The 18,259-nt window shown below is 41.3% G+C and overlaps 1 protein-coding gene across 1 annotated transcript in view; it reads left to right on the top strand.

Annotated features, from left to right (window-relative positions):
* lmtk2 (lemur tyrosine kinase 2) overlaps nt 1-18,259 on the top strand; it is a 167,281-nt gene that overhangs the window by 58,917 nt on the left and 90,105 nt on the right. The window contains exons 2-5 of the mRNA XM_038820432.1: nt 10,831-10,952; nt 11,909-12,062; nt 15,011-15,084; nt 17,506-17,624. Coding sequence (XP_038676360.1) covers nt 10,831-10,952; nt 11,909-12,062; nt 15,011-15,084; nt 17,506-17,624 — 469 coding nt within the window. The remainder of the gene's footprint in view (nt 1-10,830; nt 10,953-11,908; nt 12,063-15,010; nt 15,085-17,505; nt 17,625-18,259) is intronic.

Raw genomic sequence — 18,259 nt, 5'->3', positions numbered from 1 at the left:
AAGAGAAATGTGGTTCTCAAGTATATCCTAGCTTTATTGATTATGGATTTTTAAAACTTGTAGCTGCCTATTTTCTATGTTCTTGTGCTAAAACCATCTCCGAAGACCCAGGCAATCTTGATGGGAATGGTGATGTATCTATTAGCAAATACAACAGGCAAGCTGATATAGGCTCAGCATTGATGGACATCTGTGGCAGAGTGATGACCACCCACTATGGTATTCGTTTGCAGTGGGCTCAAGTGGGAGCTTCTGCTTAAAAGCAGAGTGGAACAAAGTCAGTCTTAACCATTGTATAGTAGCTATTACTGACTCGTCATGTGGATCTGTTTCTAAATAACAACAAATTTCTCAGCATTGCTTTTTCAGAAAACGATCCTGCTTCATTTGCTTTGTTTGTGTAATACGTTAAAAAGTGTAAAATGCATTGTAGAATCATAAAAGGAAGCCATTTGGTCCATCGTGCCCATGCTGACTCTCTGCAAGAGAAACTCAATTAGTTCCACTCTCTTGCCCTGCCCGTTCCCCCCCCATAGCCGTGCAAGTCTTTTCTCTTCAAGTGTTTATTATGCTCTGAAAAGTGCATTTGAATCTGCTTCAGCCACAATCTCGGCCAGTGCATTTCAGATCTTAACTGCTCGCTTGGTTAAAAAAAGGTTTTACTTCATGTTGCCCATTGGTTCTTTTGCCAGTCACCTTAGATTGCATCTCTGGTTCTCAACTCTTCTGCCAATGGGAACAATCTCCCTCTATTTACTCCATCTGCATCCCTCATGACTCTGAACATCTTGATCAAACCTCCTCTCGGCCTTCTCCGCTGGTTAAAAATAGAACTTTTATTATTTATTCAGGTCTTCAGCATAGATCATTAGGTACTGTAAACACTCATTGGCGAGCCATTGCTGTTTAAATGTATTAATCAACATCATTTAAGTCCATTTGAGTCCATGGTGCAGTAAAGATTTTGGAGGTGGATCGATCATTAAGGATGTTGATTGGGTATGAATGCCATCTTCAAAAAGCCTTTAATATACCTTTCCCCTTGGTTTAAAAAACATGTACAAGAATAAAATTGGTGCTTGATTACCCATCCTTTTTTTAAATCATGAAACGAAAGAGAAAATACTGGAAAATCTCAGCAAGTCTGGCAGCATCTGTAGGGAGAGAAAAGAGTTAACGTTTTGAGTCCGATGACTCTTAGGGTACCCAATTCTTTTTTTCCAATTAAGGGGCAATTTAGCGTGGCCAATCCACCTGTCCTGCACATCTTTGGGTTGTGGAGGTGAGACCCACGCAGACACTGGGTGAATGTGGAGTTTGCACAATGACCCAGGGCCAGGATCGAACCTGGATCCTTGGCGGCGTGCGGCAGCAATGATAACCACTGCACCACCGTGCTGCCCCTCGATTACCCACCCTGACAGTGAACCTTTACGGCAAGCAGCTTCTGAAAGTAGCACTTCTACTTAACAAATATAGTGAAAACAAAGGCATGTGAGCAGCACGGTAGCACAAGTGGATAGCACTGTGGCTTCACAGCTCCAGGGTCCCAGGTTCGATTCCCCACTGGGTTACTGTCTGCAGAGTCTGCATGTTCTCCCTGTGTACGTGGGTTTCCTCTGGGTGCTCCGGTTTACTCCCACAGTCCAAAGACGTGCAGGTTAGGTGGATTGGCCGTGATAAATTGCCCGTAGTGACCAAAAAGGTTAGGAAGGGTTACGGGGATAGGGTGGAAGTGAGGCCTTAAGTGGGTCGGTGCAGACTCGATGGGCCAAATGGCCGCCTTCTGCACTGCATGTTCCATGTGCTGCATTAGTAACTATTATGCTGGGGGCCAATGGAAACAAGTTACTTTTGGGAGTGCCAGATTACCGGCAAGGTGATGAGAAGGATTTTTAAAAAATGTTTTTATTTCAGTTTTTTGTTTTATAAATTACAAAATAAACAAATCTATACAGACCAAATAATACAGAAAAAAGACATTAAAAGTAACATGAACACCCATCCCCTCTTCCCCCCCCCACAACTGATCGTGATCAGTTCCTTAAAATAAACTATGAAAGGGACTTCCGGTGACGGTGGGCGGGAGGCAGCCGCGCGTTGGAGGGCTCCTGCTCGGGAACGGCATTGTCGGGGGGTAGCACCCGGTCCTAAGGGCAGCGGAGGCAGCAAAAGTCGGGAGACGGCACAGGGGGAGCAAATGTCGAAGTCCAGCAATAAAACGGCCGTGAAATAAGCGGCTGAAAGTCCGTCGGGGAGTGGAAAGGTCACCGTGGGGTCAGTAAAGAAAATGGAGGCTCGAGCACCAGGGGAGGCCGCATTGCTTATGGCTGAAGAAATAACTAAGGTGATGGCCGTGGAAGTCGAAAGGCAGTTCACAAAACACATGGAGACAATGAGGAAGGAGATGGGTCGGTTTGGAAAGCGCCGGTGGAGGAGGCGATTACCCCGGTGAGGACGGCGGTGGCGAGCGCAGTGGTGGAGGTGCGGGAGCAAGGCGAGGCGCTGAAGGACGTGGAAGAGACATTACTGCAGCACAGTGATCAACTTACCTCGATGTAGAAGGAGATGCGGAATGTGATGGAGATCAACAAGGATCTGCGAGGCAAAATGGAAGACGTGGAAAACAGATCCAGGCGACAGAAGTTGAGGATTGTGGGGCTGCCCGAAGAAGTGGAAGAACCGAGGCCAACTGAGTATTTTGCAACGATGTTGGCGAAATTATTAGGGGTGGGGAGGATCCCCCCCGATATGAGCTGGATCGGGCTCATTGGTCGTGGAGGCCTGTTCCAAAGGCGACTGAGTCGCCAAGGATAATGACTCTGTGCTTCCGTAGGTACAGTGTAAAGGAGAAGGCCCTGTGCTGGGCCAAGCAGAAGCGGGTGGTGCAGTGGGCTGGAACTGGTATATGCGTATATCAGGAGCTGGCGAGGAGGCGGGCTGCCTTCAACTGGGTGAAGAGGGCACTGTTCATTAGCAAGGTGCAGTGCGGCATTGTATATCCAGCGATGCTGAGGGTGACCAACAAGTTCAAGAACTTTTATTTTGGGACGGCGGAAGCAGCGGAGGAGTTTGCGAAGGCAGAAGGACTGTGGCAGAATTGAGAAATGGTCTTGTACCGATGTAGCCTCATGACTGTATTTTTTCTTTTTTTTTGTTTGTGTGTGCTGGTGTATGGGCTATAGGAGCCAACGTTGTATATATTTGGACAAGGGAAGAAATGGGACTTTCAGTCGGAATGAGGGTTCTTTGGGGTGTTGGTGTGTATGCGGGGTTTGTGTGCTCAAGGGGACTTCTGGGTTTTTCCTGGGGCCGGGTAAGGGAGAAAGAGACCCGGGCGGGGGCCTCCACGCTGGCCGGTTTAAGCTAGCCAGTGAACGGGGTTGAGGTGGGGGAGGAGCTGCAGCCATCGGAGCCTGGCAGAATAGGGTCCAAGGGGTCTAATCGGGGTGGAAAGTTGGGGGGAAGGAACCGAGGTTGGGGGGGGGGAGGACTTTTACAAGAGGAAGTGGAGGGGAGGAGTTGAGAGTTGATGGGGGGGGGGGTTACAACTCTTGGGTGTCATTTACAAGGTGTCATTTATGGTACTCTTTCGGAGGTTGGATGGCATTGAGCGTCGTCGGGGGGGGGGGGGGGGGGGGGGGGGGGGGAGGGGAGAGAGGAGGAGAGACTCTATAGGTTAATGGTGGCCATGGGCGATTTCTTTTTTTCGCCTTTGTTTTTTTTTCCCACCATGGGAGGGTTTGTTTTATTTGATGCATATATTTTTTTTTTTGAAATAATTTTCATTGAAAAATTTTGAATTTATACAACAATAATGCACCAGAGTAAAATACCAAAAATAACAATAATATTAACAATCATAAACATTCGCCCCACCTCCATGAACAACACAGCATTTTAACAACAACGCCAATTAACACAATATAAAGTTACAGAATAGAAACTACAATACGGACCCCCCCCCCCCGGGGTTGCTGCTGCTATTGACCAAGATACCTATCTTTGAGCCAGGAAGTCCAGAAAAGGCTGCCATCGTTTATAGAACCCTTGTATTGATCCTCTCAGGGCAAATTTGACCCTTTCCAAACTTGAGTTCACCCTGCGAAAGGCCTCACTCCACATCTCATCAGCTATTATGGGCCCCAACTATTCCTCCCGCCTAGCCGTTGCTCCTTTCATTGAAACTGAATCTTTTGCCAAAATCCTCCCATAAATGCTGGATCGGTACCCTCTTCTGACCCCGCAAGTGAAAGGACCCTTTCATCAGAGATACCGCCGATGTCACGGGGAATATCGGGAAGGTCTGCTTTATAAAATTCTGAACCTGGAGATATCTGAACGAGTCTGAGCCCAAGCCCAAATTTCACCGTCAATTCTTCTAGACTGGCACACCGTCCCTCCAGAACCAGGTCTCCTAAACTCTCCAACCCCTTCCCTCCCCACACCTCAAATGCATCTGATCTTGTAGGCTCAAACCGATTGTTAGCACAGATGGGGGCCAACTTTGACACTGACCCAAGTTTGAAATGTTGTCTAAATTGTATTGTGATTTTTAGAGTGAAAACAACCACTGGACTTAAAGAGTATTTTGTTGGTGAGAACGTGAGCAAAGCCATCACCAGTGTCGTCCCCCCCCCCCCCCCCCCCACCCAACCCGGATCTGTCTCTTTGAACCAGTGTGCTGCCCTGACATCACTGGAAGTCTGTGATGACAAAGTTATACATGAGATATTTTAGAAGGAGGGGGGAAATGATGGAATCCTTTTGACAGCTGCTGTGGTTTTGCACTTCATCACCACGAAATGCCAGACACACTTGTGCCCACTTTGATATCATCCGCAGTATATTTTCAAACTGTCATTAGGTCAAGAGACTTGTTCGTTATTCATGCCATTGTCATGTACATTCCCCAAAACATCAATTAATTCCTTGATGGGTGTTGACAGTAGAGAGATTAACGGTGTTTCTTTCCCATTGGGATGTAAATTCAGTGACTTGAAGTTCCTGATGAAGGTTCTGATACTAAGATCTTCTTATGCTGTTTTTGCGGAGAGGTTTTATTGTTGGATAAAGTAGCTATTAATATTTTGATGTAATTCTGGACTTTTGTCACATTTTAATGTTTGCTCATTGGCCCTAAATAATCTTCCCCAAGATTGAATTTAACTTTTTCCTCCTTTTTCAGTAGTACTCAGTAGAGTCTTGCACTAAGTAACATTTTAAACTAGGTCATATCTGTGAGCAGTGTGATATTATGTTGCTTTTGAGTTGGGCAGAATCATGTTTAAAGATCGAGCTGAACTCCCTGATCTTTTTAGACTGCCTGGGCCCATGCTATTTGCACAAAACAATACTATTCCTATGGAAAAGGCCACCAGCAGTATGATATTCTGAGTATAATACACAAAATGTAACTCTTCAGTAATGCTGAGCGATTTGTAGTAACCTGGTTACTAATTGCGACTGACTTGCAGGAAGTACTAAGCTTGCTGGTTTCAGTTTCTAGCTCCACTGTGGTATGCTGCAAGAATAAGAGTCTTGGAGTCTTACAGCACAGAAATGTCCTTTGGTCTATTGCGTCAGTGCCAGCCATCAAGCGTCTACTTGATCTATAGCCTTGTATGCTATGGTGTGATCTAACAAGCATTTTGTACAGCTCCATTATAACCTCCTTGCTGTTATATTCCATGTCTCAGCTAGGCAAGTATCCCATATGCTTTTTTTTCAACCACCTAATTGATCTACCTGTCCTGCTGCCTTCAGGAACCTATGGACATGCACCCCAATGTTGTTATTGTTCTCTGTACTACTTGGTGTCTTACCATTCATTGTATATTCCTTTGTCTTGTTAGTCCTCCCAAAATTCATTACCTCACACGTTTCACGGTTAAATTCCATTCGTCACTGTTCTGCCCGTCTGACCAGCCCATCTATATCACCATGTAATCTAAGGCTTTCCTCTTCGTTATTTACCGCACCACTGATTTTTGTGCAGCCAATGGATGGGCCAGAATAGTCAGTTCACGACACTTTCTTCTTTGGATTGGAGTATTATTCCAGGAAACTATTCTTTATTCTCTGCATTTGCAATATATACTTGATCACATTTCTTATGAAGAAAATAATGAGCACAGCAACATGCCCCTTTCTTCATCCCACCCTAAATATTTATGGTAAAATGATTTTACTTTCAGCCTTTCTGTGGCTGTATGCCCGTGTGCCTTTTTCTCTCTCCTCTCTCTCCCTGGCACATGTGCTTCGACCTTCGCACGTGTTTTCTTTCTCACTTACACACTTCACATACACTAAAGTAGGCATTTGTTTTGCCAGTTTAAAAATTAGGACTGTTATTCTAATATGCAGTTGTTTTCAGCATGTATCATCGGTGTTTCTGCTTTATGTATTTAGTGCACCAACTATATGTATTGTAGTGTACTGAGCAGTCAGACTGAACTAAGAGCTGTTTCTGTTTGGATCAGTGTTGTGAATTTACATCATTACGTGTAGTTAAAAATTAGTTGTGTCTTTATATCACATTTAAATTTTTTATGTGGACTCATCATGGTGGCATGGTGGTTAGCATAAATGCTTCACAGCTCCAGGGTCCCAGGTTCGATTCCCGGCTGGGTCACTGTCTGTGTGGAGTCTGCACGTCCTCCCCCTGTGTGCGTGGGTTTCCTCCGGGTGCTCCGGTTTCCTCCCACAGTCCAAAGATGTGCGGGTTAGGTGGATTGGCCATGCTAAATTGCCCGTAGTGTCCTAATAAAAAAAAAAAGTAAGGTTAAGGGGGGGGTTGTTGGGTTACAGGTATAGGGTGGATACGTGGGTTTGAGTAGGGTGATCATGGCTCGGCACAACATTGAGGGCCGAAGGGCCTGTTCTGTGCTGTACTGTTCTATGTTCTATGTTCTATGTTCTATCATCTGGTAATGTGGGTACACTTTAGTCACCGTGACAGTTTATGAATGGAAAATTCTTGGCTTTATTAAAATATCTTTTCGAGCTCAGGTGTATTGTGTACTGAGAGATGTCTAGGGGCTTTTCACAGTAACTTCATTGAAGTCTACTCGTGACAATAAGCGATTTTCTCTTTCTCTTTTTTCTCTTGTGTCATGTCTTTACCACTGCCCTTGTTAAGTTATGGAACATCAGTTAACACCGAGCAGAGCAAGAACCGGGACCATCCCACGTGTGCATTTCCATGAAGTCAGATATGGAGCCATATAATTACCCTCTGGATTGTGGTCAGGAATTAATAATATACATTATTTACTGGAGAGGTTAACAGACCATTTCCAATGAACATACTGACTGAAGCTGGGGTTGGTTTAACGGTACTGGCTGTTTTCTAGTTGTGTGAGCTGTGACAATATCTGGTGTGGGGGAAGTTTGCAGCCAAGGGCATTTAAAAAATAATCTTTTGCTAGATGTGAGAAACGGCAACATGATGTGGGATGTTTTGGGGAATGGGAGTATCTTTACACAAGGTGGTTAGCACTGCTGCCTCAGCGCCAGGAACCCAGGTTCGATTCCGGCCTTCGGTGACTGTGTGGAGTTTGCACATTCTCCCCATGTCTGCGTGGGTTTCCTCCGGGTGCTCCGGCTTCCTCCCATAGTCCAAAGATGTGGAGGTTAGATGGATTGACCATGCTAAATTGCCCCTGCTAAAGTGTCCAAAGATGTGTAGATTAAGTTAAGGGATCTTTGAGATAGGGCGGGGTGGGGGAGTGGGCTTGGGTGGAGTGCTGTTTCAAACGGTCGGTGCAGACTTGATGAGCCGAATGGCCTCCTTCTGCATTGGAAGGATTCTGTGATATTACCCCTTCCTTTGGTAATGTTTGATTCTGAATATCTTCCTGCTCGCATAAGTGTGGAGAGATTTGTTGATGACTCTGTCCACAATCATTAACTTGTATCCTTGATCTTCATTACATGTGTAAACTTTATAAATAACCTATTTAATTATTAGCTACTAACTGTTCTTTCAAAGCTGAAAGCTGGGAAGCATTTCTTTACTGCCTGACAAGTTTGGACATCAACTGTAGTGTCCAGTTAAATTTTTTTGCCTATTGTAGTTTTTTCATGACACGTAACTAGCTTTTAACCAAATAATATTCCTTTCAGAATAAGCGAGTTGATATTTTCACAGAGCAATTATTAGGTCTTAGGAGAACTTGAGAGTAAAGTTTTCTTCAAACCAGATATTTTTGTAATCTCGATCGTCACATTTGATGGATCTGTCCATGAACACGGTGTATGCGATTTGAGCCTAGTAAAGCCGAAAAGATCCAATTTTGAGATGCAATATACCTAATTTTACTGGATGAAATACCACATTTACATATGTGAGAGACGAAGACAGACCTCCCCATGTATATTTTTCTTATAACATATATAGAGACATAACCATTGTCCTGTTTGAAATTGTCAGAGAAAGCAAAAACCTAAAATAACTGAATCTATGACCCTGAACAAAAGGAGCTACCTGACAGTATCAGGGAAATCCAAATCTAGTTATCCCCAAAGAGCCACTAATGACGCCCCTGTGGGTAGCACAGACCAAACTCCGAGAACTATACAAAGGTCATGTGCATTTCATAATCTAAGCTGGCCGGGTAAGAAGTCTACCTGTCTGCTAAGACAAAGGGCCCCTCAACCTTTGCTTCAATTCTTAATGGTTGAGACATTCAACAACCGTGAAGCTCAAGTGAGGGATACACTTCTCAGAGGCAGGGGAGTCACGTGACATGAACCTCCGGTTTGTGGAACCAGTAATATTGCCTTGCTATACTGCAAAGTCTCATTTTGCCATCTAACTAGCAACATCAAGACAAGGAGCTCTGGCTCAGTTGGACATCTGGTCCCATCTATACTGCTACTGGAAAACCCATACCATCACTTACAAGACTGAATCATTTCTGCATGCTTGTCTCATTGTGTGAAGTCAACACTAGTGGAATAGTGTATTATCCAGTATTGGTTTTCGGCTCATTGACCTTCGTGAAGGTATATACCATTGGACTTTACTCTGGACTCTGGAACCCATGTGAAACAATATTTATTCTTCTCTGTCGTGTCTGCACAGTAAATCTTTTTTTTCTTTCCCTTTTTGCCTCCTTGGCATGAAACAGCAAATGTGATGCTCCCCCGCATTTTGAATGTATGCAAATAAACTAATACTTTGAGTTCATCCAATCTTGTGTTTGCTGTGGGGTTATTAGTAGAAATTTGATGTGGGACTGGGTAATATGCCACCACTTATAAAGGGGGAAACAAATTGAAATACTTCTGTTTACAGATGGGTGGTGAGAGGAGAAATTAGTGCTGTTTAAATTAAATCCCCCCCTCCCGCCTGTCTGCAGCACTTGGTAAACCTTAAGTCAGTTCCATGTAAATTGACCAGGTTCAGAGTGTTATTAGACATTCTATAGAGTTGCCTACAAAAATAAGCAAAGAATATCTTCCTCTCAAAATAGGATAGCAGGATGCAGTACTTTCAAGAGCTAGTTATAATGCTGTTTTCATTAACCTGGCACCAAAGTGATGGATTCAGGCCAGTATTCATGTTCTGGAAACACCTGAAAAACATAAAATCAAGAATGTTATAATATTTTATGTCATCATCAGAAAGCAACAGGAAATCTAATCTCATAAGCACAGTTGCATGTCAGAAGTATTTTATCAAAAACTACTCACTTGGGTTTCCAGAAGGTTAAGATCTGCCTTTAGTTAACAACTGGTTGGTGAAAACTAGGTTGTTTTCACTTGATGACTTTTTCCCTTCCCACTCTCTTTGGAATTCCCAGGACGATACAGTTGTGTTGACTTGTTGCCAGATTTCCCAGTGCTGGTGTTTCTGCCAAGGTATTGTTTATTGAGCACAAATACCAGTAGGCCTTTTCAGGTCCGGACAGAAAGTCCATGTCAAGCCTGAGCTCTGGATTTACATTTCAGTTAACCTTCATCACCAGACTTTCCTGTAGTCCACACAAGTGAATCTATATGCACAATGTTTTCTGAAATGCTATTGCACCATCAGTTGTGTGTAACTGTGGATTCTATTTTGCTAAAAGGATCAAAACACTGGAAAGTTAAAGATACTCACGATAAACATGATCGGATTCATCCATTCTGGTTATATTAACCATCGTGTCAGATTGGCTCAGTCAGTAGCACTTTGGCCTCTTGAGTTCGAGCCTTTACTTCACGACATAAGATAATTAATTGTTGTGTTGGAGATCCTGTCTTGGATGAAATATGGCCTGCTTCAAGAAAATGTCAATGATCCCATGGTGCTATTCCAAAAATAGGAAGAAATTCTCTTGATATCCTGGCCAACATTTCCTCCTTCAACCAACAGAATTGTTGGTCATTTATTTATTGTTTTTGGGATCTTGCTGTGTCCCCCCCCCCATTTGATGCTATATTTGCCTAATCAACTTCAAAGCAACTAAATGCATTGAGGGTGATCTGAGGAGGTAATCGTGTGATGCATGTGCCAGCTCATTCTGTACTCTGCCAGGACTGTACATTTTGGAAGAATGTTGTGTATTTATTTTGGATATTTGTATTACCATCATCTGATTTTAACCTCAGAACTTGGAAGATTCTGCTTTGCGCCAATCTTTATATAGACACAGTTAGTTAGGTGTGATAAATGTATTCAATTTTATATGTAAAACAAATTTATTTTAACCATTAGAATTAACTGCTATTCTAGTTTTGGCAGGAAAGAATTATCCAGTTGAACTGTACACAAACGTGTCTTTTTTCTTGGAATGTGTTTTAAAACGGATGTTGGAAAATGATTGCAATTCTTTTTTCCAGGGGAAACAGCTGTTGAAGTCTCCTCATCACTGCTCGTACTGTCTGGATGCAGCTTAGTTGTCCTCATCATCTTGCTCGTGAACTGTGCGTCCTGCTGTAAGCAGAGAGAAATAAATTTCAAGGTAAGTGCATAGGATGCATCTTAGGTGCCCTGGGTTGATTTCTAATCATTGCCACGTTAATTTATTAACTGTGACCATGAAGCTGCTAATGCAGTGCATTGGCAGTATATCACTTAAATGCACTTCACATTACGTAGTAGCACACTGATTACAGCAGACCTCGTCAGGAGGATCACTTCACAGATTAGATTTTCAACTTCACTTGATTCTGATTATTTTTCTGTCATTTGTGATTGCCAGCCATGAATGCAAGTCTGAGATGATCTGTTATTCCAATCTGTTAATTTGTTATTTTTATGGGGAGTGGTAATTATTAATTTATATTTCACCTTGTGTATAAATATTACTTGTGTCAGAAACTTGGGTTCAGGTTACGTAGGGTGGAACCTCTTCACACAGGGATGATGCTTGGCTTCATTTGTAGAAATACACGTCTGCACATTGTTTGATTCCAGTTTTTTTAAAAGGACACTGCAAAGGCAGAATTTTAAAAAAATTAGAAGTTTAGAGTACCCAATTATTTTTTTTCCAATTAAGGGGCAATTTAGCGTAGCCAATCCACCTACCCTGCACATCTTTGTGTTGTGGGGGTGAGACCCATGCAAACACGGGGAGAATGTGCAAACTCCACACAGACAGTGACCGGGGGCCGGGATTGAACCCGGGTCCTCAGCGCGTGAGGCAGCGGTGCTAACCACTGCACCACCATGCTGCCCTGCAAAGGCAAAATTAATGAAAGCTGATCAGAAGATCAAATAAAGTCAGAAGTTTCACTTTAAGAAGTTCACAAATCAACTCTGCTGATGAATCTTTGCCATAATTTCAGGCACAGATGTTGTGCATGACAGCATGATTTATAACATCACAGTTTTGCTTAAAGAAATGCAAGAAAGTGCAATATATGGCAATAATGACCGTTTAATTAATAGCAAGTCCCTCACTTATTTGAATTTCAGGAATTTGAAGATGATAATCTTGAGGAAGAAAATGATTTCATACCACCAGCAGAAGACACTCCTTCACCTCCTGCACCTGCTGAGGTTTATACACTTACAGTTCCAAATATTGTACTTTCTACTCCTACACAACTTCAGTCATCTAAAACGCAAGGTATGAGCTGGCCTGCATTTCACACTTTTTTAAAAAGAAGATTGGTTAAATGGCAGTAAACATTGCTTAACTTATGGTTCTTAATAGGAGTTTGGTTCTTGTTTTTAAATGCATACATTGATTTGATATAAATTGAAATTTATCACAGGAATCTTTGCAGCTTCAGCAGTGAGTCAGCAAGTTTATCTTGGTGATTAGCTGAGTTATACAGCCAAGGAAGATCCTAGGTTCGCTCCTGGTCTGTACTGAATTAGCTGATTTCAGCCAGGATGGTGATATCAGTGTTCCAGTGGCCTACTTCGCCCTGTGTTAGGTAGGGGAAAAAAAATTCACCGTTCTCAATCCTGACCACCATTAAGAAACCCATGCTGATAGTGTGGGGATGTCAGGTGCTGGCAGAGCCAAGCTTGTCTGTGATGCTCTCAGCAGCTGACTAACCTGCCAACACTGGTGTGTAAAGTGGTCACTGGAATGGTTACCAAGACCACCAGTTTGTTGTTTCTATGCAAATATGTGGACAAAGTTGTTTGAATGAAGTCCCTAGTGAGCATCCTGGAAAAATCTCCAGATAATCCCCAAAATAGTGGTAAATTCGAAATACCACATAAACAGAGAAAATCTTGGAGTAAAAGTGGCCCTGGTAATTGTCACAATTAGAACTTTACCCCAGCAAGGGGCCAGCCTCTGAAAGGGAGAGTGAAGGAAGTAGAAGTTACATTTGTGTGGTATGGAGGGTGGCTTATTTTTACCTTGTCTTTGATCTTATTAAGGACAATAAAAGCACAATAAACTGACATTTGTTGCTGAATAATTGCTATCAGCATGCCTGAAAATCTTAACTCTTGATATCCGAAACTCCATTAAAATTGGTTGCATTTGAATCATGTACAGTGTGGCAAATTATACTTAAAAATATGCTGCCGAAGTATAGCAGTGCACTGAGCATCATGAATATATAAACTAACAATGTGAATTTATAAAATAAATACTTGAAAGACAGACTGCTCTGAAGTCTGGAAAAATGTTGCTGATCCAGGCCAATCTTGCACTCTACCACTAAGCAGTGTTGTCAGAAATATCTAGTTGAGTGAAAAGGTAATGTTTTATTAAAATACATTTTTACAGATGTTAATATGAGATGAATTTGGAGCAAATGAGAACGTTACAATATTTTCTGAAGTGAAGTTGACTGCCTTTTTAAAAGGGTCTCACAGTTCTGCAGTTATACAGCTTTCAGATATTTCAGATGGTGACTCAATTCAAATAAAAATGGAAAATGGTGATTTAAGAGGTTATCTACCGGATAAATAGTATGTCAGCATCTGTATAGCTCTTATTGCAAAACTTTAAATGTTTGCCATTCATTTTTGGGAAAGAAATCTTTTGCAACGCAAGCCTAAGTTAGGTTTGCGGGAAGATTCTTGCAGTTGTCTCACACTTTTAACGCCCACTATGACCATTAAATTATACAGTGCCGAGTTGCGGTTCTTGCTATATATTAGAAGTTAGCTTTGTTTGCATCTTTATTGCAGAATTTTATCCAGGTGAAAATGTTGAATCTTCACAAAATTGCAGCATAAACAGAACAACAAACCCACAATTTCTTGGAGGCAGTTACGCTGATAAAATGGATTACTTTAATTGTGTAATTAGGCAGTAGGGGAAACAGTGAAGCGTGAAATTATGGAAAATAATAGTGGTGGCACCAGTCAAATGTATGCTAAGGACCAGGTTGGGCTGGTTGAACAAGGCTGCTGCCATGAACCCTCTATAAACTTGGAGCTTATTTAAAACTTCTGCCTGCATTCTAACCAGCACTAAGTCCTGTTCATCCGTCACCCCCTGTGTATACAGATATACAGTGGCACCCAGTCTGCAACACCTCTATTTTACAATCATGTTCCTTGTTTTCAAATCACTACATGATCTTGCCCCTCCCTATCTCTGTGACCTGCTCAAGCTCTCCAATGCTCTGAGACTTTATGCTCCTCCAATTGTGGCCTTTAGTGCATCTCCTATTTCCTTCACTCCATTGGCAGCTGTGACTTCAGATGTCAGGTCCCTAAGCTCTAGAATTGCCGTTTACCTTTCTGACCTTGTTTACTACAATTTTTAAAGGCAACTTAAGCATTTAGTCATCTGCCTGTACATCCTTGTGCGCTGTGTTCACGTTTTCCTTGTTGCTTTGAGCACTGTGGAACATTTTACTATGTCAAAGGTGCTATATCAAAGCAAGTTGTTGCTGTAAACTAGCAGGCAGAGGTTATATTTGGATCCGATAGAATACTGTTTTCCATTTTTTGAGTGATCCGTGTTGCTAATTGTGGATTTCCTTTCTGGTATCTCAAAGCCTTTGCTGTGGCGAGGCTTGACATCTTGCTCTTTGGCACAGTTTCATCGTAAACATCCCACCGTGTGCTATTGTCACTTTGCAGCTTCCTTTTGAATACATAGGACATATGTACTTTAAGTTGAAAGATGGATGTTTCCAGTGATTGAAATATTTTTCCCGTTTATTTTTATCCTTTAATCAAGCTCTTCATTCAAAATACTTTTGGAAAAAAAATGCTATTATCTTGGAATCGTGTGTAAATATGTTCAAATCAGTATAGGTTTGCTTTATTAGAATCCAAAATTTATAAATAACCTGGACCTGCATGATTTTTAAAGCAGTCCAAAATTTTGCTTTGGTTGTTTTTACAGAATGTTGCAATGGCAAAGTACTTGACACTTTAGTAACCTGTGTCTACCACTTCCTTTGTGTCTTAAACCATTCATCATGGACCTGCAAGACATCTTTTCTCATCCTCCCTTCACCTCTTCTCCCACTGTCCCCATGTATGTTTCACCTAGAGGTGTAAATTCAAAATGTAAAACTTGGGATTCAGAAAATTGTTGAAATAATAGTGTTTTAATAAATATTTCAATCTTCTTTTTGCCTTTTACAGGAGTATCCAAAGCATCTCTTCCACGTCATCACCTTAGCTACATCCAGGAAATTGGAAATGGCTGGTTTGGTAAGGTAAGCACAGTTTTTGCAAGCTAAAGATGACACTCCCAAAGTGGCTTTATTTGGAAACTGATCTACATAACCAAACCCTGGATCTGAAGTGTATTTAGTGGACTATTAACTGAGATACAAACATCCGCCAGTAAAGGCAAAATTTGCAGCAAATGTGTTCATATAAATAAAACTGCATATTAAATGAAGTTATAAAATTTTTAAGTTGTTGGAATTAATCTGAGTTGTGCAACCAATGGAACTAGGTTTCAAGCCTAATTTCCATTTATAACGGCAAGCATGATCAAACCATTGAAAATAAGTGCATGTGTCCCAGCTTCTGATAGGGCAGAATATTCTTCTAATTATGTCTGAATACGGTAACTTCAAGAGGACAGGGTTCTACAATCGTTTATAAAGTGTCCTCTCACATACTGCTCACCACCACTTCTTGGGCAATTAGTGATGGGTAAGAAATGCTAGTCTTGCCAGAGACAACCATATCCCATAAAAAATATTTTAAAAAGTCTTTGCATACAAGGGTCCTTTGCAGCATCAATGGAGACATACTCATTTCAGTTCATAGTTTCTTAGTGGGCTCATATCCCTTGTATAGTGGCAGGAACAGTCAATACGATTCAAGATTCATTTGACGGGGCAGGGAAAATTGTTGTTTTTGTAGTTGGGGTGTTCATGGAATTTGGGCTTTTATTTTCTTTTCACTGAGGGTATCGCTGGCAAGGCCAGTATTTATTGCCCATCCCTAATTGTGTTTCAAAAGCTGCTAAGCAATTTTGTAGGCCATTTCAGAGGGAGGTTAAGGGTCAACCACATCCCTGTGGATCTGGAGTTATGTCATAGGCTAGACCAGGTAAGGACAGCAGATTTCCTGCTGTAAAAGACCTCAGTGAACCAGTTGTGTTTTTCAAAAAATCTGGGAGGTTCATGATTACTTCATACTGTAGATACTTGATTTTTTTTAAATTTCAGATTTATTTACAGAACTGAATTTAAATTATCCACCACCATGCTGGGATTTGAAGTTGCGTCTCTGGATATTTGGTCAAAGAATTAAATGAATGCAAGCTCAGCAGAACATTGATTCCTATGTGATTGAACATAATGTAGTTTTCAAGCCTTGCAGACCAGTTCTGAATACATAATAGGTTGACTTTGTGTTGCAATACTAAGTAGAATTCCATACTGTGTTAAATCCATGATTTTGACTCTAAAAAACGGTTGCGATGCAAATTTAAATGAAACCTAATAATAGCACTTTCACTGGCAAATTTAAAGTAAAACTTTGTTTGGAGGATTATGGGGAAAGAATACAAATAGACTAATTGGAGAGCTCTTTTAAAGAACCATCACACGTGCAGTGGGCTGGATGGCCTCATTTTGTGCTGTGTAGTTTGGTGAGCATGGAAATCAAACTTTATACTTGTTATGTGCAGTGTAAACCTTTTTGAAAAAGCCAACAATTTGTTGGCTTTGTAGCATTTTGATTATTCTGAAAAATTTTGATAATATAAACTCATGTTTACTGGCCTGACTTAAATGTAGCATGATCTAACTGCTTTAAATTACATGCGGAAAGTGCAAGGTCTTAAAATTGTTTTTTTAATATAGTACATCTTTCGATTAGGCACCTTACAATATTTGGAACTCAATATTGAGGTCACCAATTTCAGGTCCTAAGCTCTGCCTGCTTTTCCTTCTTGTTTTTGGATAGTAGATTATTCTGATTTCCCCTTTGAGAGCTAGATTCTGGATACTTGTTCTATTACCATCTCCTTTTGCTTTCATCCCATTTGTCCTTTATGCTCTCCTACCTCCTACTCCATCTTGGAGCTTCCCTTTTCTGCTCCCACCACCACCCTACCCTCTGCTGACTTTTCCCTCGCACTATACATGCTTAAAACATGTTGTATCTCTAACTTGTTCCAGTTCTGATCAAAGATTGCTGACTAGAAACATTGACCCAGTTTTTCTCTCCCCAACTGCTGCCAGACTTGCTGACTATTTCTAGCATTTTCGTTTTTATTTCAGAATTTCAGCATCTGCAGTATTGTGCTTTAGTTTTAAATTCTGCCGAATGATTGTCATTAGATAGAGTTTGTTTTGTTTCGTTTTGATTTTCAAATGAGATAAGCTTCAATGTTTTTACTTAGGGACTTTGTCCCAGTCAGGCAAGGATGGGTCACAACATTCCAGATTTATGCCTATTTCCTGTTGTTGTCCTTTACTGAGGACAAAAGCTTAGTCACCCAAGCTATGTGATGTGGACTTGCCAGAGAAATGTGCAAACATCCTTTATCACCTGCTACAATGACCTTGCCCTTTTCCACATTTCACGTAATCAAATAGTACATGGGAAATTAGGAACTTCCCGTTTCAGAGAATTGAAGTGTATAAAAGTACTTTTCTACATACTTTTGAAAGGTTCTTCTTGGGGAAATCTACGAAGACTCCAGTTTAGCCAGAGTGATTATTAAAGAACTGAAAGTGAATGCAAGCTCAGCAGAGCACCGTCGATTCCTTAAAAATGGAGAGGCCTACAGGTTTGTTGTGTTTTACACTTATGTACTTTGTAAAGTGGAAGTGGGAGGAATCTGTGGGAATAAGGTGGGGAAGTAGTTAAATTGGCAAATCAGCCAAGAAATTATTGAACATCAGTAGACTTGTACCGTATGCCGCCTACTCCTGTTTCGCTAAAACTAAGGCTTTATAATTTTCTGCACAACTTGAAGCAGAGACTTTTGAATCATCAACATAGGCGTCATTAGAAATGGAAGGGAGGAGAATGAAGACATTTAATGTTGTGATTCGATTAAACTATAGATATTAGCTGAAGTTAAAATAATTCACTAGAATTAAAGTTTGTTTATATAAATGAATTCGAAATAGATAATTTTTAAACAATCTTTCTGCTATTACACTTTTTGGTATCAAATTCATCCTATGATAATGCTTTCGTTGGGTAAATGTGGAAATTAAGGCAATTTAACCTAGACTTTTGGCTCCTTTTATTGATGCGTGTATTAAGAACGCTGCATGTGTCACTTCTGTATACTCGTCCAATGAATTGAAACTGTTTTAGCAGATGTAAGATGTTTGTCAGACTTTTGTTTGAAGCTTTAACTGAACATGTACAAGTCATATCCTCTCTCATTAAATCACTTCTGTACCCAAGAGC

Source organism: Scyliorhinus canicula, chromosome 15, assembly GCF_902713615.1.
Source record: "Scyliorhinus canicula chromosome 15, sScyCan1.1, whole genome shotgun sequence".
In the NCBI taxonomy this organism is placed as follows: Eukaryota; Metazoa; Chordata; class Chondrichthyes; order Carcharhiniformes; family Scyliorhinidae; genus Scyliorhinus; species Scyliorhinus canicula.
This window is presented reverse-complemented; position numbering and strand designations above follow the sequence as displayed.